The following is a 24,448-nucleotide window of genomic DNA, read 5'->3' on the forward strand; positions in this document are numbered from 1 at the left end:
GGACTATGAACGACGAGCACAAGATGATTGTAGTTCTCGTATATGCCCTTGAAGAGTGAATTATCGACTCCTGAGACTTCTCGTGTGAGCATGAGACTTGTGATTCTTCTAGGATGAAACTTTCGTGCTCAGTGATGATATCTTCATTTTCAGGCTCCATAGTTGTTGACGAGAATATTGGTCCCACATCCAAAGTGCTAGAATGCACGGATCGCAAACAAACCGAAGAATACATTGGGTACAAACCAAGTCAGCTTAGCTCATCTTAGGATCAGCCTAGCCAACCTAGGTCTTGCAAAGGCAAGGAAATTGATGTAGCCGACTTTGGGGTCGGACTAGACGGTCAGCCCTTGGGCAGATCTGAAATCCTTTGGGTCTTCGCCCAAGGAACAATAGCACGCTTACATGGTGAAGAATGACAAGGTTTACGAGAAAACCAGCAAAGAATAACTTATCACACTTATATGACCAAGAATGGCTAGTTTTCAGGTAAACTAGCAAATGAACTGTCAAAACTCTCGCCCGGGAGGGACCTCGCCAGGGCGTGGACTCTAGACTAGCCAACGAGCCTAGGGTGCCACCCTTGGTTGTCAGATCAAGAGAGAAGCAATATAATGACATTGGAAAAGATTAGGAAAAAGGAAAAAAAAAGATTGATTTGTGTGTTTGTTTGATTGTGTTGTGATACCTCAAGCTGTGTCCTCACATATATATGGAGGAGAGACCGTATTATCCTGCTAGGAAACCAATTTGGGATGAAATCCTTTGCAAATCACGTCAAAACACGACTATAATTCAAACTAGACAGTAAAACACGCCTGGGCCGGTTTTGACCAGGAAAAACCCAGGGACTGGTTATTGATAGGCTGAAACTTCCTAGGGGCGTGATTTCTTTATCCAAACTCTAAATTTAACATTCTTTTTAGAAAAAGGAAGTTCTATTCTGATATGTGCATAAGTTATGTACTCAATTAATGTTAATACAAAATAAGTCTATGGCATATAAAAACAAGCTTTCAAAAAAGCTCACAATATGTAATTGTAATCTGTGCAGCAAGCCTATTAGAAAAAGGCCAGGATCTCCATTGTTGTTGTCTCCAGGATGCGACTTCCCCACTTTAACTTTGGTTGGTCATGGTCCTTTTATAAGATGGACCAGAAACATGTCTAATAAATAGCCCTAAAATAACTTTTAAATAAGAAGATAATATCTTTTTGTCAAAAACCAAGTCATTTTAGCTCAACCAAATATACCAAAAGATTGCGCTTGCTCCCACAAAAATTTGAGAGCCTAAGTTGTGATCTAGTTGCTGAAGCCAAGGACAAAAAATAAAAATAAAAATAAATAAACAAAGCTTGTTGGAAAAAGTCATTTGGAAATCGTCTTTTTCAAAATTGCATTTTCTTCGTCAAGACTCAAAATTAGACATTCTATATATGTTTTTCAATCGTCTCGATGCGAGAAACAGTTAGAAAACCAGCACAGACCGGTTTGGAAACCAGCCCTAGCTAGTTTTCAGCAGCCCAATTTGGTATCACCTCCTTTTTTAAAATTTGATTCTCAACATATAGCCTCTCCCTATTTTTTTTTAGTAAAGCTTGTGTACTAAAAACATCTTCTGAACCCAAATTGACTCATCATGGTGATTACCTCAAATGTATAGCATACCTTTGTTTCTAGGGGCACGTAGTCTCATCGTACTCAAAACTCAAATTTTGCTTTGAGATGACAAAATCTGCTCTCTTCCTTCGCTAATATCTTCTGATGGCTGCTATAAACTGATTTGAAATGACATCCTCAACTTCTATTAGATTCTTATATGTGCACAAAGCGATCAAATTGCCGCCAACCATAGTTAACCTTATTGCTATTCTCAAAACTAAATTTGGTACAGCCAACATCCAATCATCCAATCTTTGTATTGCCCCAGAACAAAACATGATCACTAACTTCGGTCTCAACAAACAAGAACTTGAGATCAAATTCGCAAAAAAAAAAAAGAAAGAAAAGGAAAAAAAAAAGACTTGAGATCATAATGGCCAAACTAGCATCTTTTTAGATACACCGTATGATCCTTCAAAACGATCATAACTTGACAACAAGATAGGGCCAATTGCATTACTCGTAAGCTTTGAATAAATATTGACATCGTGAATTGAAGTATCTCAAGAGCAAATATTCGACAGTAAATCAATATAAATCATGCATTCAACTAGAGAAACACAACCTGTGGGAGAACTAGTTTGCGAGTCAAGGCGGTCAAACCAAAATGATCGTCTATCATGTCGTTGATGGAAAATGTGTCACGTCCCGATTGCAAACTGCATGATTGCTACCAACATGCAATCAGATTCCAAAGTATACGTGCAAATCAAATTGTAACAACCAATCAATATGAATTGAATTAAGAGGCGAAAATCCAACATACACACTCAAACTGTGCGATTCCACTTTTACAGACGACGAACATACTTCATGCTACACATGATAGCAAAGGACAATAGCAACGAGATACCACATGGCACAACGGAATGGATCACTCCGTCAAAGTCAAAGCATCAGTCACTCTTTGTGCCACTACCGTTCTGGCCAGCGAGGATCCTAGAGATCTGCAGCCCCCTGCTGAAGGCCTGGTTGAAGAGCAGCCGTGTCTGGAACTCAGAGACGAAGGGGAACCACGACAGCACGGCAATGGGCAGGAAGATGAGAAACCCCATGGTGTACTCGTACATCCTCGCCATCTCCTGGATGGAGTCCCATGGTCCCATCTTCCTAAGCGCAGCACCGGTCCTCTGCCTGAACTTGGCACAGCAAGGACCTCTGCATGCACCACCAGTACCATATGGGCAGCATAGCAAGTGAAGTGGATCTATGATCAACCTCCGAAACAGCGGTCCACATAATTGTGCAATCTAAAGCAACAGAAGGTGGCACGAACATGAATCAGAGAATAGCCAATACATCTAAAAACAGAACACATCTAAATGAAGATTAACAAGAGTGATAAGTATCCTATGGCAAACACAAGTAACTAAAAAAAAGACGTGTGGAAGAACCCAGGAATGGCTCACCAGAAGAATAAACCAGCCAGTGGGAATGAATGCCAAGATACTGGCGCCAACGTCCGCGACAGCGAGATCAAAACCAACAAATAAAAGGACAAGCAAACCGATGAGCACAAGGAACACAATGCCCTTGAGGATGCGGAACACTAGTTGAAACCTTGTAACAAACTTCTCTCTTCCCATTGAAACAACCTGGAACAAGGGAGCATACTCTAGCTGTAAACGCAGTATCAAACAAAATAGGATGCACTACAAGACAAAACAGACTGTTACCTTTAGCGACACAAGAGCAACTGCTATAACCAGCCATGACAGTGCATAAACCTGTTGGAGAAAGCAAGCATTAAGTTAACTGAGTTTCAAAATGAAGATTAAAACAAGGGCCAATATAAGCAGGTACAATACCAAGAAGCTTTTGTCGCTATGCACTATGTGCAAGTGGTAAACAATACCATATTGATAGATCAAGAATCGCAGGGAAAGGATGAACTCCAAGAGCAAGCTTCGAATTGTTGCATTCCTCAGGTGGTCATGTTCACTCACCCACCAAGCCTCCCAACTTTGCTCAGGTGCTAATCCAATACCACCTCTATTGCCCATCCACTTCCACCAGTCAATCCAGTCATCAACAGTCTTGTGCCACTCAAAGCAGGATGGGTTGAAGACAAAAGGTGCAAACAGCCAACAGAAAACAAGGAACCATAACGAAACTGTGACGTACAGATACAAACTTGAGCTTCTGTATGAACTCCCATATGCTAGGTAAACAACCAAAAGAATAAGCAGCTCCAGTGCTTTCACAAAGTGACTCCGGGAGTACATCCGATAATTCTCAGCGAACTTCGCATGCCGCACAACAAATCCTCTCCCAGTAGCTCTATACTTTGCTCCACCATGAAGTACTGTCCTGCCATAGTAGTGAGTCTTTGTTCCAAGATGAAAAGTGAAGAATACAGGAGCTAACTGAAGTTGCATGATCACAAACTCTGCCAGTGCTCTGCCAAATCCTTTCTCCAGTCCAACCTCCATCATCATTGGGAGAACGAGCAACATCCCAAGTTGGAATACAGATTGAGTAGCAAGTGCATTTTCAAAAGGTTTGATGTTTTGGATATTTGGATCTTGGAGTATTGACTTTTCTAAGCCACTCAAAACAAGGTATAACCTCCCATATAAAAATACATACACTGTGAGAACAGCCACCTGAAGGTAATATACATGTTTAAGTCAACTCATGAAAATTAGAGCGAAGATCATAAAATGCATCAAGATTAGTGTACTATGTGCTTCAAATAATATACTCTTTACAATCTGTTGGTTCTTGCTTTCAGAAAACATCAATAAAACACATTAATCATTTTGTATACAACATGCAAAGCTTTATATGAATTATCTGAGGTAAATAAATAAAACATCAGGGAGCATACTTTTGTGTTCCAGTCCCAGCTTAATCTTGTGCAAAGTACCAGTTTCAGTCTTTCAAAAAACATACTTTTCTAATGGTTCTAGCAGTGAGAACTTTTCCATGTTTGATTGCTCAAAAGTTGAAACTCCAAAGCCCAGATATCATATTTTTTCCTTTTGTAATAAGAAGTTATAGGGTGAATCAATCTGCTTTTCTACTTTCTGGAAGTTGTATATGTCAGTTACTAAGTTGATAAGTCCAAGTATGAGACTCATACCATGCTGTTGAAGTAGAAGCCAACTGTGGTAAAATACAGAGACAACATCCTGTAGAAATCAAATCTGTGTCCTAGTCGATAAATATCACGACATAGTGTTTGTTCGCCATTTCCGTTTGCCACCTTGGCCTCAAAGTTAGATATTTGGTTCATTCCAACATCACGTCCTTTGCCCAACTGTATGTATTCATGGTGCGTAACATTTCCTCGACGCAGGGTTGAATTGAACCCTTTGATGTCAAATAACAACTGTGAGCTTAGTGGGCAGAAATAAGCAACTTAGTTTTTGCACAGTCTCAGGAAAACTAACCTGCAAATATATCCTCGCTAAGGTTGATAACCTTTGATGCCTTGCTTATGCCACCCCTTGTCAGGTGAAAGAGTCTATCAAAAACATCAGGATGGCCATAATGGAGTCGCACCCTGCATCAGAAATTTGTTAACTTACACTCCAATATTAATGTGGATCTCCAAAACAAGTTAGCACAGGAGAATTCAATGTGACCACATCTGAATTCTTCCACTCCCATAAATTAGTTAAACGGAGAATTTACATCCTAGACTCCAAAAGTCTCCATATGAACTGCAAATTATCTCATACCATCATACCACTATTTTATGTGCAAATTCTACCTGGCATATATTTGAAAACACTGTTAAATTATTACTTCAACAGGTAGCAATGTGTCATAATTACAAAACATATCTAGCCACAGCATGATTTCCTCTAAAATTTATAAATAAAGATAACTATAACCAAAAGACTAGACATTTTACAGGTTACAACTGATCAGCTCCAAGGGTGAGGGCAATGTAACAGAACAAAAGGTTTGCTTTTTGCTCATGGCATTTCATTAATAGACACCAACACTTTAAACATTTGCTGGGATAAAGTATTTTAATTATGATAGTGTATTGATTCAGTTGGAGTGACATGCAAAGCTATAATTGCAACATTATGAATCAATCATTTCACAAAGTAAAATACAACAACATGGTCAAATGAAGACAACAAATAAACACAGAATTCATCCCCCAAACTTCCACTTTTTATCTTTTCTCCATTAACATCACTTTCTCATATTAACCTTATTTGTTCGTGTACATGCTACAAATCTTGTACTAAGTACCCAAATGGAAGGTAGCTAGAGGTACATCAAATTGATCATGTGGAAGCTTGAATTGTATTTGTGCTTATCCAAAAAAATATGCTAGGCTATACCAATGCAGCAGGCAGAAGCCGAAGGGCCTGCTACAGAGCCACAGAAAGCTCTAGTTAAAACAATGCTTAACAGAGCCATCAAGTTTAATGGGAGCAGCTTGACAAGACCATAATTAATTAATTATTGATGCAATTAGCAAATTGCATATCTACCTGTCCTGCAGTTGGTTGGGCTATGCTTATCCATCATCGAATATTGTTCATATAATCTATTCATAAAAGCTATGAGTAAATATCAGCAAATCTTAAACCTTTATGGGCAGCATGGGAACGTTCAACAGTTATGAGTTCCTTGTCAAGATCACAATCCACGACTACATTGTAACAACTAAGAGTTATACAAGATGAAAGTTTGTTAAATTTTGAAAGAGAGAGGAGCTATACTTAAGAGGATTGGCAAGAACACGTTGTCCAATAGTGACGAAGCTGGTCTCCTGGCTGGACATAAACCAGGCGAGGGATGAAACACTACATGTCAGGTGACAACAGAATTACATTAGCATTAGAACACAAATTTAGTTATTCAAAAATCTGTAAGAAAAAATGAAGGCTCACAAAGTTAGATAAATTGGTAGGAAACAGAAAAACCAACCTTCCTGTAAATATATGCTCCCGAACACCCAATATGGTGGGCTCCGACTTTCCATGTGTAAGAAGGAACTCTTCCAAGAGATTTCGCATTTTAAATGCTTCCTCTAGATAGTTATCCTACAGAGCAGAAAAATGTAAGAAGTCTGCTAACTTGAAACCTATTACATAATTGACTAGTGTACCTGGTTCATGTCAATTGTTTGAAGTGCTTCTCCTCTAGTGAAGATTATGGCATGATTTTGATTATTAGGCTTGCCTTCTCCAACTTCTGTTGGTTTACCAGGGAGCCTTATCCGGTAGATTTCCTGACAACAAAATAAATATAAACCGATTCTAATACACCAGCAAGGAAGCAACACTAATCAGTTTAATACAATCATGTTCTCTGGCTAAATGATAGCGAGACAAAGCTACAGTTATTCAAGGTCTACATTCTGTTGCATGCATCTTTTAGGTTGAAGGGCAGTTCACATACTGAACAGTGAATGAAGGATATTCAATCAGTTGTTATTTTCCTTACAATTCTTTTTTTTTTTCTCAAAGCATCTTTGCAACAAGAAGAAATGTACATAAGAGACTACAACACTCCACCACACACACAAATTATGATGTTAGCATAGTTGCATTGCCTACTGGTCCAACATGTGCTAGGAACCTAGTCAAAGCTAAATGTAAAATGAATATAATTGTGGTTACTGATATGAACAGAAGGAAGGTAAAGATTTAAGGTCATGCAACATAAGGTCAGTACCTCATCATCACCTTTCACAAGAACAGAGTAATATTGTTTCTCTATTTTACCATTTTGTAACTGTACTTCTTTCTCATCGATGTAAGCAATGCGCAATGCTGGATACCTGTATTTTTGCTTATGAAACTGAGGTAAACACAGAAAATATAATTCAAACAGGAAAAAAAGGTCAGGAACTTACGTCAGCATGACGTTTAAGATATTCTCGTAGAGACCTTTTTCTCGAGAATCCTTGGATGCCTTATGCACGCCATAGAGTTGACAGGAGACAACATAAGTGAATTTAATATCAGCAATGGCCTTGGACCTTGCAGCTTTAGCTCTATCCAAATCAGCTAAGCCATAACCTGATAATTCAATTCATCACAGAATTACTACTGGATACTATTTTCAATTGCATCCACATAAATAAAAATGTGCATGCTCAAAGAACTCTATAGCTAACCTTGGTCATTTATCATATCCTCGTAGCATTGTAGTTCAAGAGCTCGTCTATAGTACATCATTCCTCTCACTATACATAACAAGTTAGAATAAGCTAGGTAGAGAATACACAGTTTGGTAGGTCAATAAAGGATAGGATAACCATATTACCAGTTCTGGCAAGCGTTTGACCACGGTAAGATGCCCATAAACGGATATCATCCATGCGCCCTTTTATTGACGCTTCATTATCCGGCTCAACTCCAATACGTTCTAGGAAGTTCTTCCATTCATCTAGTGAGTGTGGCAAGAATTAGTTATTAAATTTAGCCTACGAGTCCTCAGTAATACTTTCACCTAAGTCTATAGCAATATTATGAATTTTGTTTCAGAAACAACATAAATAGGAGTCAGCAATTCACCTGGATAGATCTTTTGTAGGTAGAACAAAATTGAGATACCATCTTCATTCTTTCTATTCAGTTCATGTGATGAATAGAGTACTTCTTCGTTGTAGTATGGTGTCAGAACACTGAACATGGAAGCTTGTTAGAACGTGATGCATCTCAAAATAAATGCATAATAAGGGGAAAAAGCATAATATAAACAACATTTCTGCACAGGAAATATACTTTTGATATTTTTTTCTTATGAAACACAAATTTCAATATGTTCAATTCTGAAACAAAAATATCTTTTTTGAAAAGACCAAAAGGTGTAATAACAGTACAACTGTGCAGTAAGCTACTCTGTACATATGCATACCAACTATGCTACTTAAAATAAAACCCACGGATGATAATATACACACCTAAATGAAATCATATCATGCACACGCGGTGCTCTTGGCATTTTCATAAAAAGCGAGTTTGCAAAGAAGGTGATCCTACGGCGAGCATCCAAGTTTGTTGGGACATCCAATGCAGAATCCTTCATAGTCAACAATAGGTGCAGCCGAACAAACTAAAACCAAAACACACCATTCAGTACGACATAAATATTAGCATGAATTTTTAAAAAGCAGTGTAATTGCAGACCTTCTCCCTCCAAGAATCTTCCTTTATCATATTAATATTTAGATTCATGAATCTTTGCTTTCTCTCATTCTCATCTTTCAAAATGCTGCCACAATTTCCCATACAAGTAAGTATCACATTTTAAGAGGAATGTTCTTACTCAAACTGTTAAGACCATATAAATCATCATAAAATTTACCTCTGTCCATCTTTCATGAAATCACGCGTCGTAATTTCCATAAAATCTTGCAAGGCATTAACAATTTTCCTCTCTTCAACATCATTAATAGGTTCACTCTTCTACAAATGTAAGATAGTAAGCAAAAACATAATATTAAATATAAAGGACATACCGAGATTAATGGAGAAAGATAGCACTAAGAATGTTACTACGTACCAGCAGCTGTAACAATTTTGCCAATGTAGCACTTACTTTGCCGATTTCTGCCATCTCAAAGTCTTCCAAGAATGTTTTATTTCTCATGCTATAAGTCACTTTTCTATCAATATCATTGACAATACTGCAATGCACATGTCAACACCATCTGAGTAATTCAATTAAGAAGTTAGTTAATTCAAATTGAAATTAGTTGATTTGGTTTTTTTACTTCTGATCATTAGAGTCTAGTAGAAGGCTATTGAGTATAATCATCAAGGATTCGTAGCATTCTATAACTGCATTGTATCTGTCTCGATCAAGTTTGACTTCCTCAATAAGCTCATGCTCATCCCCTTCTTTGGAATTCATGGCCATATGGACAGCTGCAGGTACCTGGTAAATTCAAAGTCCATAAGTTTCCTAATTTTACATGTTTGGTCCTTTTGTCAGATATGGTGATTATTCACCTTGCTAGCAAGGAGGAAAGGTGGCCACTGAATGACAGATAAATTGTTTGAATATGATGGAGCCATCAACATGTCCTTCTCTCTGAGATAATAAAAGCAAATCTTGTTTAACCTTAAGGTGAATAACATACTGGTCTGACATACTAAACTTTTAGAGTTCCAACCTATCACTAATGAAGTCTTCCTCTCTTAAGGAATTGATGAATGAATTCCATACACAAAAGAAACTTCTGTGCTCAAATGCTTGCTGGCAGTTAAGAATGACACAATTAGTCAAATACAAACAACTGGTTGCAACTTGTTCAGCAACTTGCGGCATTGGCTAATAACAATTAAAAACAGTGCAAAAAAGAAAAGAAGATTATTTGTGCATATGAAACCTCTCGTTGTTTTGTTGCATTGCATTTACTGAAAGCTTCTGGAATTGATTTGAATCTGGCCCTCAACATGGCAAGGGTTCGTATCTAAATTAAAAGCAAATGTAAGATCTGGTAAGTGGTAACAAAAAATTCTTACATACTGTCTCCTGCCTGAGAAAAAAATGACCTCACATATTCTAAACACCACATCACAAATGAGATCACTGACCTCACCCACATGACTTAGGGCACCTGAAACACCTCCGAAGATAGTGGAAAAAATGGCATACCATATTTGTGTGTCCATAAAGTAAACCTACAAGTAACAGGGGTAGGTGAAATGACTAATGGAACACCATCAGGACTCTTGTAATAATTTATTTAAATACCATGACAATCGGTGCCCATATGGTAATGACAACACCCAGGTTGCGTGGCACTGCAAAAGTAGGAAAAATATTAAAAATACACAACTACAAATTTGTATCATGGTTACACAATAGTCTCCTACAGTCCTAAAAAGACAAAAGTTTAAGACAAGGAAAATGATATCAGGGCTAATGAACTTAAAAAATGAGAAGTACAGAGGAGTTTAACAAAAATAGAATATATATCAGCAAATTCAGAAGTCTAAAGTCAGTAATATTTCAAACAATATCATGATGCTTTTTTCATCATAGAATTGTATAATATATCAAACACAGTGTTCTAAATTTAAGATTTTTTTACTTTATTTATTTGTGCTATCATTAATTATTTTTTTCTCAAACATGCAGGAGAGCTGCATATCATCATATTAACAAGAAGAAAAACTGGGTAGAAAAAACCTTACAAAACACACACCAACACCTTAACACTCTCAGATTGGTATTGAGGTATAGGTCTAACAAACTTTCCTATTAAATACTCCCTCCTAAGTGATATTATGGACACCAACACCATCTCCAAAACATATCATTCACAATCACAAGTACAGTCAGTTGTAATATATTTATAAACGTACTAAAAGTATTCTTTTATGAAAGTACATTATGAGACAAATCTACTTGTATCATATTCAAATAACCACGGTCAACACAAAAGGAGTAATTTGAAACCCAAATTTTAAAATGGTTGACTCACGCAATACAAAACATCACTTATTCACGATCAGTGGAAGTATTTGTTTACTCTAAAGTTATAGGTAGTGATGCTTCAAACCAAAACATTATAACTATTGCATGCGTTGGGCTTACTTCAGGTAGTGATGCTATAGGTAGTGATGCTATCTTTCATGTGTTGGGCTTACTTCCCTTTGCACCACAGCCAGAGGATTCTCGTTTTTCTAGCTGGTGGTCAAAGGATCAAAGAAAAGGACTGACTTTGCTCATCATTTTGGTGCTTGGGAAATTTGGAAACATAGGAATGTAAGTCTTTGAGGACGTTAGTCCTTGTGCCCAAAAAGGTTTAGCTGTAGTTTCTGAGGAATGTATTTTGTGGTGCTGGACTGGTGCTAAGTCATTGCAACAGCAGCTTTGTAGGTCTCTGCTTATGGCTGCTTAGGCACCTAGTGGACTGTGGTCGAGTGTGTTTTATAACGTGTGGTGCTAAAAATTCTGTACTAGGTTTCTTTGGGAGTAGGCTCTGCCTCTCCTTTGTTTTTTCTCTCTCTTCTTATTCCTAATGAAATGACACAACTCCTGTGTCGTTCGAGAAAAATAAGTAGCATTCACATTTTACAAACAGAACTACAGCATAGACATTACCGCATGGACTATGGAACATAATAGCAAACTCATCACAATATGCTTACAGAAAGGGAAGATTTGATGCCATTCGTAGTTCCCAACTTGTTGGTCTAGAATGAACTTAGTTGGATCAATCAATGGTGATATCTGTACAAAAATGATCATGAATAGAGTAAAGAAGCTGTTCTTAAGTTTTGACTTGAAATGTAAGAATTAGCAAACAAAATTATGTAACAATATTATCTATGTAAAATATATTCTAGATTTTCCCACAAAAATACACATGCAAGATGAGTTTGACTTGCAGGTCTCTCTTTTTTGAGGCAATCTTGATAAATATCCCATGCACTAAAACTTTTTATATACCACTATAAAGCTCATGTTTCTGAAAGGTGGAGGGTAGTGGTACATGATCCTCTTCACCTTTCCTAATCATCTCTTAAAAACCTCAATCAGAAAAAGGAGATAATACCATGCTAACAAACAAATTAACTAAGTTTACCTCAAAACCTGCTCTCACACGAATTCCTTTCTGTGCCACTCATTGTTACCTCATCCTCTCAGGGTACCAATTATTGGCAAAGGGCCACTAGCTGAGTTGGTTCGATGGCCTGTGTAGCACTCCTCAGGTCCTAGGTTCGACTCCCCATGGGAGCAAAGTTTAGGCTGGGGCTAAAAAAAATTCCCTCATCTGTCCCACACCAAAGCACAGGTCTAAGGCCTGGCCCCGGTCGTGGTCGTTCTCACATGGGCTACGGTGCCGCTGTGTAAGTGTGGGGCAGGGATTCGGGGGTTTTCTCGACCTGTGTGAGAAGGTCTTCTTCTTAACGTAATGCCCGGGGCTGTCTTACACCCCCCCCCCCCCCCCCCCCCAACACCCACCCACCCCAGCAGGTCGATTTTTTTAGGTTACCAATTACCTGCCAAAAAGGAACTAATGGGGCTACAGCAGACACTCATCGTTTGCCCTTTCTTTTTGTTAAAATTAGATGAGGTTGGCTCTCAGTCCCAATGCGTCCCAATCTCTCACTGACCAATGCAGTGTAGGCTGTGTGTGGTGGGCTGGTGGCAAAAAGAAGACATGTGCAACAGCTGTGTATGGTCAGCTGGTGGCGAAAAGAACATATGTGACAACATATCTCCAGATCATGTCTCCCTATTTTCTCTCACTTCAAACCAAAGCCTTCAGACTGAAGGGGCCTGGTCGAGCGCCCAGGCAAGCTTCATTGCCCAAACAAAAAGAGTTGACATTTGTCATCAACTAGACTAGCAAGTTGCCCAACGAATCGAGACAATGACTCCGGTCATTGTTGCTTTGCCAACTAAACCTAATAACATCTGGTAACCCCACATAACATGTGGAATCAAATACCATGGAGGAAATTTCGACAACAAATTATTTAAACCTTAGTATGAAAGAGCTGGGGACATATCTATACTTTCTAAACATGACGATTTGCAATTGTACAAACTAACAAATACCAAAAAAATTGTTAGAAAACTGGGCAATGAACTTTTTAGGGGAACAGAATCATCAGATCATCATATATGGTGCAATAGATTTCTCAACTCCTCATGCAAGTAATTGTTTTCCTAAATGATATCCATTGTGCATCAGCTCAGCAGTATAAGACTATAAGTAGCAATGTGTCAAACCGAAATATGTATTTTGCTATAACAGAAATGCTGCTTAAAGTGTGTCTTAACATACCTCAACATAGAAACTGAACGCAAGCTTGGAGATGAGCAGCACAGCCCAAAAGAAGAAATACCTGTTGATTTCATTTGAATTTCGTCAATGGTAAGGGAAAACAATACTTGAGAAATATGAAGCACTTACTTAAGGATCGACAATATATCTTCGTGCATCCCACGTCCAACATACAATCTTGGCTACATGTAGCAAAACATTGTGTAAGAACTAATGATACTCAATGCTTCAAGCAACTGTGTAAAGACAAATAGGAGTGACTGACCTGAATCCACCACATCAGGAGAACCAACACTCGTGAATTTGAGCGTTCCATGACATTCTGAAGTTGTGGCAACAAGAAAAACAAGGCAGCAAGAATATCCGGAACCATATATATGACAATCGCAATGTTATAAACTGATTCATTATACCAATTCCCAATCCAACTATTTAGGATTTTGCCAGCACCGGATGGGTATTTGATGGAACTAGAATAGGTCAATGGAAGAATAGTTATCCAAGCAATGGCCACAATGAATTTTAGTAAATATCTGACTATCTTTGTCCACTCCATACTGCCCCATGCTTGTACAGTAAACATTATATCCAGAGTTACTGCACAAAGTCGAAACTAGAAATTTGAGTTATGCCATGTAAAAATATTTTGAGCTTAAACATAAATAAAGTGCATGTGCATCATGATCAATGCACTAAAAAAGTAATCCACCTGTTATAAAGTTGAGTAGAGCTGCTGTGATAAAAACACTTAAGACATTTCTGAAAACAGTTCCATCAGTAATTCCAGAAAGAGATCCAGAAGAACTCCATGAAACTATGAGCATTGCCTGGAAAGTCAAGGTATATCTTCTGAACATTCACAAGGAAAAACTCAAAAAAACCTTCACACACTTCAGGAAGAGGAATTACCTGGAAAGCAAGTATAAAAAACATCCACATTCGATTAAAACTTCTAAATATGTGCAGAAATGTGCGCACTTCAACAAAATTGGTCTTGGGCTTTCTTGCTGTACTGCGCTGTAAAAAAAAGGAAAAATAGTTTGAGAAGAGCACCTGACATAAACATTTGGTTCAAGTTAACATGAAACTCTTCTAATTTCAAATATTTCTAATCATGTTTAATGGCTCTTTTTTAGGGACAATCTTTGGCTGGGGAGAACAATACATTAATTTTTCCATGCAATTACAAATTCGATGATCCAATGTCTTTCCAGGATACATGTTAGCATGTCTTATAGTAAAAGCTATACGGTTTTGATGTATTACTTTTTTTATAAAAAAAAGGTGATTATAATAATATTATATGCACCTGCTGCTTAAAGTAGCTCTAGGATAGTACTGATGGAACTGTTTTCTGGAACTACATGATGATCCAATATCATTTGATCCAATGTCATTTCTGTAAACATCTAATGCCTAAGTGTGCAAAGGATCTACATTGTCATAGTATCTTGCACATGACAATAAGTCTAGTTGCTTACAATATGAGTTGATCCATGGCATCATTCTGTGCACAAGTTTAAGGAATAATTTTCTATTGCCATTGCAAATGTCTCCAATCCGAAAGATACCATCGCAAAAGGCCTAATCCCAAATATGCCCATATGTGATGCAAATCTTGCCCTTATTTGCCACAGCCGTCAGTTCCATTACTTTTTTCCATTAAAATTCTTCAAAACTAGCCATTTTGCCCCTGTCTTGGAGTTCAAGCTCACTCTCTGTCTCCCATACCTCTCTTCTGCCCTCCCATGAAGATTGACCAAGTAATAAAGGGAGGCATGTGGAGCAGTAGGCAGAGTTCCTCATCATCCTCTATCCATCTCTAATCATCTCGCTCTCCTTTTCACAGCTCAGCAGCATGAGGAAGTACAGTGCAGAGGCATCCACCTGGAGGTGCCAGCATCTGTCACTAATAGGAGTTCCAGACTTCCAGCACCTACATGAAGATGTGCAGAGGCAGTGCATTTTCTTCCCACCTGTGCCCACGGTGGTGGGCTGGTGGCTGCAGTGGCAGCCATGCTGCACTGCAGCGATGTCACTCTTCTGCATGGATGAGTGGACACTCATGATGAGGGACGGTGCATGTCGCAGTGGCACTGCATCGACTAGCTTGTCGTTAGCCACAACCCACAATCAATGCGACAATAGTGTCCTAATGTCCTTGCTTGTTCAAGATGATTGATGAGAGAGTGAGCGTGTAGGGCATACAAGCTTGATCTCAATATTCATGCTTTGGTGCCTCCAATGGTGTGATTGTACCCAAGGAAAAGGGGCCGCAATGGAGCATGAACAGAATAGAAAGAGGAGGAAGAATGCAGGGGCATAAACGTTTTTTCTCATGTCCGTCATGGCTTGACTGGGCAATAGTCTCAAATAAAGCTAAGGTTTGGAGCATGGATGGCATATTTCAGATTAGACTTTTTACATTGGCATATTTTCAATTTGACTTTTTGTGATGGCATTTTCTGAATTGGAGACAGTTGCAATATCAAATGAAAAACTTATTCCTAAGTTAAAAGTAAAACATTGGATTTATTACCAGGATGCACATTGCAATCTTTGTAATGAGCACATAAATTTATATGGACTAGGAATACTGTTATGAGCACACTTGTTCCAGATTGTATTGAGCACCTTGAAAAATAAAACTGAGCACTATACTTAAGTCATAATGTTATTGATCAGATTATTGACACTAAGCTCATACTCCAGCAATGTTTAGGAGTTGCAGTGTTGCACTATACTGAAGGTAATCAAATTAATAACAACTGTTACTTACCCCTTGATAAAAGAAGTCAGAAGAAAGATCCCACGGCCACTTAAGCTTAGTAAAACATTTCTTGGACCTATGAGGAGAGAAAGAAATCCCAAAAATAAAAATAATAATAACAAGTAAATTATGCAAATTTACACTAATATTGTATAAACTATCACAAAACTACAGCTTTAAGCTTCTAATTCACGTTTCTTTTGACCTCTCTTAACGCAAAACTATACTCAAAATCCAGGCTTCACAGCCCAAGCCTAAGGGCTTGTTTGGGACTGCTCCACTCCACCAAAACCAGCTCTGCTCCACCAATTCCACCATGGAGCAGCCACCAAAAACATGGAGTTTCTGGAGTACCCCTTTAGGTGCTCCATTAAAAGTGTGGAGTGGTCCCTCAACTCCACCTTTCTTCAGGAGTAGAGTTCGTGGAGCTGTCCCTGTTTGGATAGCAAAGTTGAGAGACGAACTGGAAAAGGTGGAGCAGAACAGTCCCAAACAGGCCCTAAATTCTATACCCAACCTTGAACAAGCTCTGTTTGCAGACATGAGGTACTGTTGCGTGGGGTTCTCTTGTACACACCAGCAGTTTAACACTATCTTCGTCAATTGCTACATAACAAGTTTTTTGGTATTACCTACCCGTGAAGCAAGCATTGAAACATCAGCAAATGATGCAGTTTTAACACATGCGAGTATGGCCTGTGGCCTGTGGGCCATTGGGCCCAGGCTGTGAGGTCTGTTCTAAATGATTAAAGTATAGTATTACAAACCAAGAAGTCAAACAAAATGTCATTGTGGAAAACACACACATTAATAGCCTAGGTTTGCAATAGTTTGGCAGAGAAGTTACCAAAATAGTTCATTCAGGTCGTCATAATTTCTCCAAGCTGAGTGGCCTGCTGTACCCCCTCTACTTTTTTGTGCTTCCTTCAGGGTGAATGAAGAATAATAACTTTGTAAGCACAAGACATCTAGAAGCTTAATGTGGATTTTTCCTGAACTTTATGCACTCACTTTTTGCAGAACCTTAAAGATAGGTTCAATGACATTTTTCAGAAATGATCCCTCTTCCTCAAACCCTGGTGGTGGTTGAAAATAGTTTTCATCAACCATGTCATGTAACTGTTTTGCCATCTGTCACATAAATTAAAATTGTGTGGCTGTCAAAGTCTTCTATTAGTATTATAGTATATACAAGAGACTCAACAAATTTGCAACTACACATATATTACAATTCAACTTTATGGTGCACGATGACAGGGTGGTTGAATAGGTAGTATAGTTCAAGATCGACTATTAATAAATTTAACATTTTACAATGGATATTCAGTGAACTACGCTTACAACTGGACCTTGAAGTGAATGCCAAGTTTCCCATAGTTATAAGGGCTTTAATCCATCTTTTTTACAACTCTAATGTTAGGAAATTGTAGTTTAGTGTAGAAATAACTCATATTCAGTACCAATGGGCTGGATTTCAACTGAGGCTCATATATCCATTGTTCTGAACCATGTGATTGTCTATTAACAAATTCAACATTTTACATGGATATTCATACATAGTATAAGGACCAATGTGTCAGATTTGTCTTTTGATGTGTGGTGGGAAAATTCAAGCAATGCTACTGTTGGGTTAACAAGGAAGGGGTTCAACTCTGTTGTGATCTTAGGAGCTTGGACCTTGTGGAACCACCGAAATAGGTGTGTTTTTGACGGAGCTACCCCCAGCTTGGGTGGTGTTTTGGGTTTTGCTCTAGAAGAGAGTCGGCTTTGGGCTGTGGCGGGGGCTATCTTTCTTGGCTTCCCAGCCTCGCCCTCCCCCTGTAGCCCTGCAGTCTGGAGGACGTCTAGTCTTGGTCGCCTCTTTGTTTCCACAAGCGCGTTTGTACTTTTATTTTGGAGTGGTGTGGTGTGTGTTGTAACTGGGGTCACTCCCCCTTTTTTTTCTTCTTAATATAATGAAGCGCAGTTCTCCTGCGTTTTCGAGAAAAAAATAAGGACCAATGTGATTTGTGTTGAGCTATTAGGGTCTGGAAGAGTAGAATAACAAGTATTAAGGATCTCAGCCTATCATTTAACACAAGTTTTTCGTCAGTGGATTATGTTGCCTCTGATGATCAAACCACATATTAATGCTTTATAAAAAGGTATAAATTTTGATGAAGCATTGAAGCTTCAATCCCGCAATAACTAAGAATAAAAAAACTGTCAATATATCTGTTGGTCTTTGTAGTTTCCGGTGGTCTCTGTAGTTGTGTTTCTTTTTTCCTAGCTGTCAGTCATCAATTCCTCCCTGTTGCAGCTGTTGTGCTTGGTTATTCACTTATTCTTGTTTAGTTTGTGAACTTTTGAGTGAGTGGTCTAGTTGTTTGGCTAGCGTGTGCTTAGTTGTCCTCAGTGCGGCAAGCTTGTTGAGTTGTTTTTTAGTTGAGTAGTTCTCTTCTCACAGTTGTAAGGTTTTTGAGCTCGGCTCTCTCTTTAACTAGGCTAATCTCTTCTAATAAAACAACGGCAAAGCTTTTGCCGTCCTTTCAAAAAAAAATCTGTTGGAGCAAATGAGTCAGAGTCAGACTTGGGAGATTTCAAATTGTTAGAGTAGTCCTTGCTGCTGTTAGTCTTCTGTTAGTGAGTCAAGTCAAGAGGTCAAGGTCTCTACCTTAGGTTGTAACTTGTAAGTTAGTCAAGTCTTAGGCTGCAAGTTTGAGTCAAGTCAAATCTTTTTCTTAGGTTGTAAGGAAGCACTAGGGCTGTTATCTGTACTCCCCTTCATCCATAAATAACAGGTGAAGGCACCAGACAGCTGCAGCTTGCAGCAGCCAAAAACCAAGACTCCCTCCTCCTCACAACTAACGTGAGTGCATCAGCAAAACAGCAGTTGCACCATACCAGTCCAACCAGCACCTGCACTATACCAGTCCAACCAGCACCTACTATACTAGTCCAACACAAACATCTTGAAAACTATCATTGAAACATATGTTTAAGCTGAATAGATCAACAATGTTCTTTTTTTCTATGGAAACTGGAAAAACAACAATAGATAAGCCACTCTTGAGAAATAATTTAAGTTCAAAGGTTTATCTCTGGGTAAATCAGAAGGAAGCTCAAAATGCTGTTTCTTTCATGAGAGATACTTACATGGTGGAATATGTAGCACAGGCATTCAGGCATAAACCGAACATTAGAAGCCTCACCCCAGATAAGAAGATACAATCCAATGTGAAGAAGCTTGAGCTGTTGCTTCTTATGTTCTGTAACATCATGACTGATCCTACAAGACAAAATAAAATTGCAGAAATTAAAATGGCATGTACGTGCTCTTAAGAACAATGGAGGGTATCAGATGCTAATGGTTTCGTTCAAAAAAAAATGCTAATGGAGGAGATGAGGAAAGATAAAAAAAAGAAACTTGAAACTGTAGGATAATTACATGATAAAGATTTTTCAAACGACTACACCACTTACATGATACTTGAACTAATATGCAAATAGCAACACCATGACTTGTAATTTCCAAATATTTTTTTCCACAGTTCATTCACAGTATCAACCTGAAAAATAACATGCCAGATCAGTATAAGATTTCTTCATATTTGTTTAAATCAAAATGTGTAGTTCACCGGTGCATAGAAAAACTTGAAATATAAAAAAAAAGTCTCAAACAATGTCTTCAAAGTAGCATTGATCTTACCAAAGGATGCCCTTCCTGTCCAGCAGTTCTTGTACTAATATTTGCGAGAAGCAAAACCATGTTTTCTCTTTGATTTTCTACATTCGATTTCTGCCAAAAAATATATATACACACCATTCAGTTCCAAAAGAAGGATTTTTGCCAAATTTAACATATCGATGTCAGAACATGAATGGATAAAAAACGACATTACCTGAAATCCAAATGCTAGTGAAAGCCAGTCAATTACATCTCGGATAGATTTATCCCCCTGACTTTGGATAGAAGACATGTGTGGCATTGGAAGGCCATCTATGTCACTAATTGCATCAATGGCATCTCTTATCTACAACATTTACAGGGTAACAAAAATCAAAACTTACTTCAGCCTTTCACAAAAAAGTAGAATAGTGTTATCAAAGATGAGTGGAAGACCTCCGGAAGTTCCACAATTGCCTCAGAAGAACCAGGAAAATTGAGGGGAATAATGTTGTACTTGTAGTTCTTGAAATGACGACCATTTTCCTCAACCATTTCTGCACACCGCATCACCTAGAGTGGAAAATTGTATTGAAGAAGCTGACCAAGGAAATAGGAAAACAGCATATATTCTAACAAACAATTAAAACACATCACCTGAGGATCAACTTTATTATTTGTTACATCCCGTAGAACTTCATAAAGAGCATACGCCACTTGGTAATATCTAGCCATCTCCTCACTGGTTCAATATTAGAAAAAGGTTTATTAACAGTGCAACAGAGAAGAAATAGCTCACATGTGTAATGTTTCTACTCTAATAAAAAAGTTTATAGATTCCTTACAAGTTTCTCTTTTCTGAAATATGACTCATACTAGCACAGTACTTCTTATAAAACTGTTGAATCTCATTTGCATCATTGCCCAGAACTTGTGTGTCATCCTGCCAGACAGAGATTAACTTCAAGTATTCACTACTGAACAAAAGGTGAAGTAAATAAATTTTGAAAAGGAGAAAAACTGGATCAATATAAGTTGGCTCAGAGTGAAGGCAGGCATAGTCACAAAATGCACATGTGTGCTTTGAATGCCAGCCAACCCTGCAAGGAATAATCTGCTATATCTGTTATCAAACTAAATCAAGAATGCAATGGTGTCATTAATGATGAATCATGACTAGGAAACAGGAAACACTAACACTTTTTTTTTGCGAAAACACTAACACTAAGTGATTAGTTTGATCCTCTAAGAAGCCAAAGGAATAATGAATATGGTTTGGCAACACACACTATTTCCGATGGTAAGATACAACTGAAGTAGCAAGGAATATGAATCATAACTAACTAACTAAGCACAAGTGAAGAAGACTTAGCTAGTGTGAGGATAGGAAGATATCAAAGCAACAGAAAACTAGCTTACCTGGTCCAGCTTAATTGACATGTAAGTTTTGAACTGCCGAACACCACGTTGGGTTGATGATGGGTCCACTCTTTGAACTTTCTTGAAAGCATATTTGCGACCTTGATAGATCCAACTTCATATCAGAATAAACTCTACTACATGTTTTTAAAAGAAGGAACTAAAACCTTGATAAAGTAGAGAAAAATTGAACACATATCAAAGCTGTGCATGATACAACTAGATATACAATGTCAATCAAACAGATTAAGATTTAACTTAGAAAGCTTGCACAGGATTTGCACAGTATACCTAGTTACTGTTTTTCTAAAGTAAACAATTACATAAAACATTTTGCAGGGAGTTTAATTCAATAAGTTATGCACATTCCACAAAACCCCGTCTGTGTTGTTTCAACATAACTGGCCCCATGCATTTTCCCTAAAAGGTAGTGACAGGCTTGTCAAGCCAACATAAAAACCTGCCACTCATATGGAGATGAAACCCAAGATCATTATTACTAACGCTTTACATACTTATATTTTCTTTTTCTCTTTCTTTTCCCTTTACAATGTGGCTCATGTTGGGTTTCAACTCTATCCAGCACCAACTTGCTTGGGATTAAAAAGCTTTGTTGTTGTTGTTGCACCACAAACAACCTGGCAGAGCCTCCTGGAGGCAAAGCTGGGTCCTTGCCCCCCCCCCCCCCCCCCCCCCCCCCCTTGCCTACTGCCATGTCCTCCATTTGTTCCACAAGGTATTATGTAGAGAATCTACTATTATTCTTTGCACAAAGCTCAAAAATAGGCTGTTTTGTAGATATACAGCCTGTTCGTTTCGGCTTATACGATCGTGGATTATAAGCTGCAACAGGTATTTTTCTCTCACACCAAACCAGCCAGCAGTACTTCTGGCTTATAATCCACGATCGTTTCAGCCGAAACAAACAGGCTAATATTGTGCAAATACAAGACATTTGCAACAATAGCTTGCAAAAAAAATCATGCATTGATTTTGTTGAACAAACAAGTACGAACTACTAGCCACTTGAATTGTTTGCCTAATAAAGTAGTATGTATTGGCATGAAGGACCCGTGTATATCGCTACAGTTTTTTAATGCAATATGGATTTACATCGAGGCATCATCCTATAACCATACAAAACAAGGACAGATCCTTTATGTCAGAGTTACTGGATAAAGAGCAAACTATTATTTGTTTACAGCAATCAAGGACTCGAGACATAAAAAAGTGCAAATCCAGGGTACACTGATTTAGTGTTGAACTGGCCCAGTACCATTTTGAGTAGCACTTGTTCCTAATGGCATCAACAACAAGCTAACTGCCTCAAAATCTCAACTCAACAATGTAAAAGTACTCCCACTGTCCCAAAATAAGTCTCCATCTCACAGTATGAGGAGTCAAACCAATTTCAACTTTGACCAGATTTATAAAAAAAATAGTATCAGCATTTGTATATTTAAATAGGTTTACTAAAAAAATATGACATGATTAATCTAATGATGCTTATTTGGTATCACAAATATTAGTATTTTTTTATATATTTGGTCAAAGTTGAGATTGCGAGACGGAGACTCATTTTAGGATGCAGGGAGTACTTGGCTGCAGGCTGCAGAGCAACATATTTGTCACATCTACTGGTAAGTGGTAACGTCATTAAGGTTTGGGATGTGGCATTGTTTACTCTTGTAGAGAAGAAAATTCTTACTAGGTAGAATCCCCAACCAACTCCTGTAGCTACCACAATGCACCCGGGGACGAGAATGATCCATATTGGGACGCAAGGCGGGGCACCGCGTGACTACTCACAGAGGAATGCGACGCGCGGGTTGTACGGCTCAATCTCGTCGGCGGCGCGCAGGAAGGGCATGACCTCGGGGGCGACGGCTCCGGGCACCCGCTCCCCGGCTTCCGCCATACCCTCCGGCAGCCTCCGCGACGCCAGCGTCTGCGCCAGCGCGTCTCGCCTCCGCCTCGCCACGCTCATCGCGGCCGAACTCGACGGCCCCGCCTCCATCGCCGCACGCGAGATTGTGATGGTGATGACGATGATGAGGGCAAGGCGGTCGGCGGCGGCGCGATTTATACGCCATTGGAGAGAATCGGGACTGACGGAGGAATGGAGGAAGGGGGATGAGGTGAGGTGCGGTTGCGGGGGCGGCGGGGCAACCGCAGTATTCGTATTCGACCACCCGCCGAGGAAGCAAGGAATTCTGCACTCCCCTCTGCTTGGCTAGCCTAGCCGCGTGACGGGTAGAACTGGAGAAGAGACGAAAGAGCTTTTTCCCTCGCTTTTTCGAGGCGCGCTGATTTGGGGCTTGGTTTTCTCCGCTCGGTCTCCGAGTTGCGGCTGCCCCGGGCCACCGGCACACGTCCGGTCGAGCTGGAAAGAGGAAAAAACCTGGCGGCGTGGCATGTGGCACGCCACGGGCGCTCCTGCGTTATTTTTCTCGGCAAAATGTCTGCTCCCCTTTAACTATCGTAAAAGTCCAAACATAGCTCCTCTGACATCTTTTCAAACAGGACAGTCCAAACATAGCTCCTCTTCCGTCTTTTCAAACAGGACATATGACTTTCTTTTTTTTCTTTTATATTTATTTTGGTTGAATCCTTTAAAAATTCATAGTAAATTACAGAAAAAAAATCATAAAATAGAAAATTTAAATTTGTTGGATTCCACGTGAGTAGATCTCCACAGGAAACATATAATATGATATGCTTTAGTACAAATTTTTTGCTCTAGCTTTAGATCTATGCTTTTTTTGTGATTAATTCATATCTGCAGTTTATGTGATCCTATTGTGATGAATTTTTTATGGTGAACTAATCATTGTATGATTGAGACGTAGTAAAAATTTCATAGCTCATTGAATCTTATATGACTAAGTTATAAATTTATTCAGATTTATGCTTATTAAATAGTTTTTAAATAGTTAAAAGTGTGTAAAAATTGAAAATATGTGTTCTATGTGACAACATGATTATGTTCTCTGTGACAACATGATTATGTTAAGTGTTTAAAAACATGATTATGTTCTGTGTGACAAGATGATTATGCTTATTAAACACATTTTGAATAGATGTATGACTGAGTAATTTTCTCTGTGATAATATGTTATGTTAAATGTTTAAAAACTTGCACAGAGAGCACACATTTTCAATGTTTACACACTTTTAACTATTTAAAAATAATTTAATAAGTATAAACCTGAATAAATC

General features: G+C 38.6%; 1 protein-coding gene across 3 annotated transcripts; it reads right to left on the bottom strand.

Annotated features, from left to right (window-relative positions):
* Positions 1-2,419: 2,419 nt before the first annotated feature.
* LOC136456086 (callose synthase 7-like) lies at positions 2,420-23,510 on the bottom strand. Of its 3 annotated transcripts, none has more exons than XM_066455847.1 (42): positions 23,039-23,510; positions 21,230-21,330; positions 20,656-20,753; positions 20,468-20,552; positions 20,267-20,383; positions 20,046-20,177; positions 19,853-19,942; positions 19,627-19,712; positions 19,300-19,432; positions 17,176-17,295; positions 17,012-17,088; positions 16,174-16,240; positions 14,304-14,411; positions 14,104-14,221; positions 13,660-13,991; positions 13,524-13,576; positions 13,395-13,455; positions 11,749-11,830; positions 10,346-10,395; positions 10,186-10,272; positions 9,978-10,061; positions 9,762-9,844; positions 9,598-9,679; positions 9,360-9,523; positions 9,149-9,272; positions 8,951-9,051; positions 8,773-8,857; positions 8,547-8,698; positions 8,158-8,267; positions 7,907-8,029; positions 7,758-7,826; positions 7,494-7,659; positions 7,313-7,418; positions 6,744-6,866; positions 6,563-6,678; positions 6,355-6,438; positions 5,059-5,171; positions 4,749-4,978; positions 3,472-4,269; positions 3,340-3,390; positions 3,073-3,258; positions 2,420-2,913 (listed from the first exon to the last, which is right to left on the bottom strand). In XM_066455847.1, exons 1-42 carry the CDS (start codon positions 23,244-23,246, stop codon positions 2,560-2,562), a joined length of 5,709 nt encoding a protein of 1,902 aa, XP_066311944.1. In that variant the 5' UTR covers positions 23,247-23,510; the 3' UTR covers positions 2,420-2,559. The 3 variants fall into 3 exon arrangements, 1 of the variants encoding a protein (XP_066311944.1); XR_010759346.1 differs by having other exon boundaries at positions 2,776-2,913; positions 3,519-4,269; XR_010759347.1 differs by lacking the exons at positions 2,420-2,913; positions 3,073-3,258; positions 3,340-3,390; positions 3,472-4,269 and adding an exon at positions 6,124-6,179 and having other exon boundaries at positions 4,842-4,978.
* Between the last annotated feature and the right edge of the window lie 938 nt (positions 23,511-24,448).

This window comes from Miscanthus floridulus, chromosome 6, assembly GCF_019320115.1.
Source record: "Miscanthus floridulus cultivar M001 chromosome 6, ASM1932011v1, whole genome shotgun sequence".
In the NCBI taxonomy this organism is placed as follows: Eukaryota; Viridiplantae; Streptophyta; class Magnoliopsida; order Poales; family Poaceae; genus Miscanthus; species Miscanthus floridulus.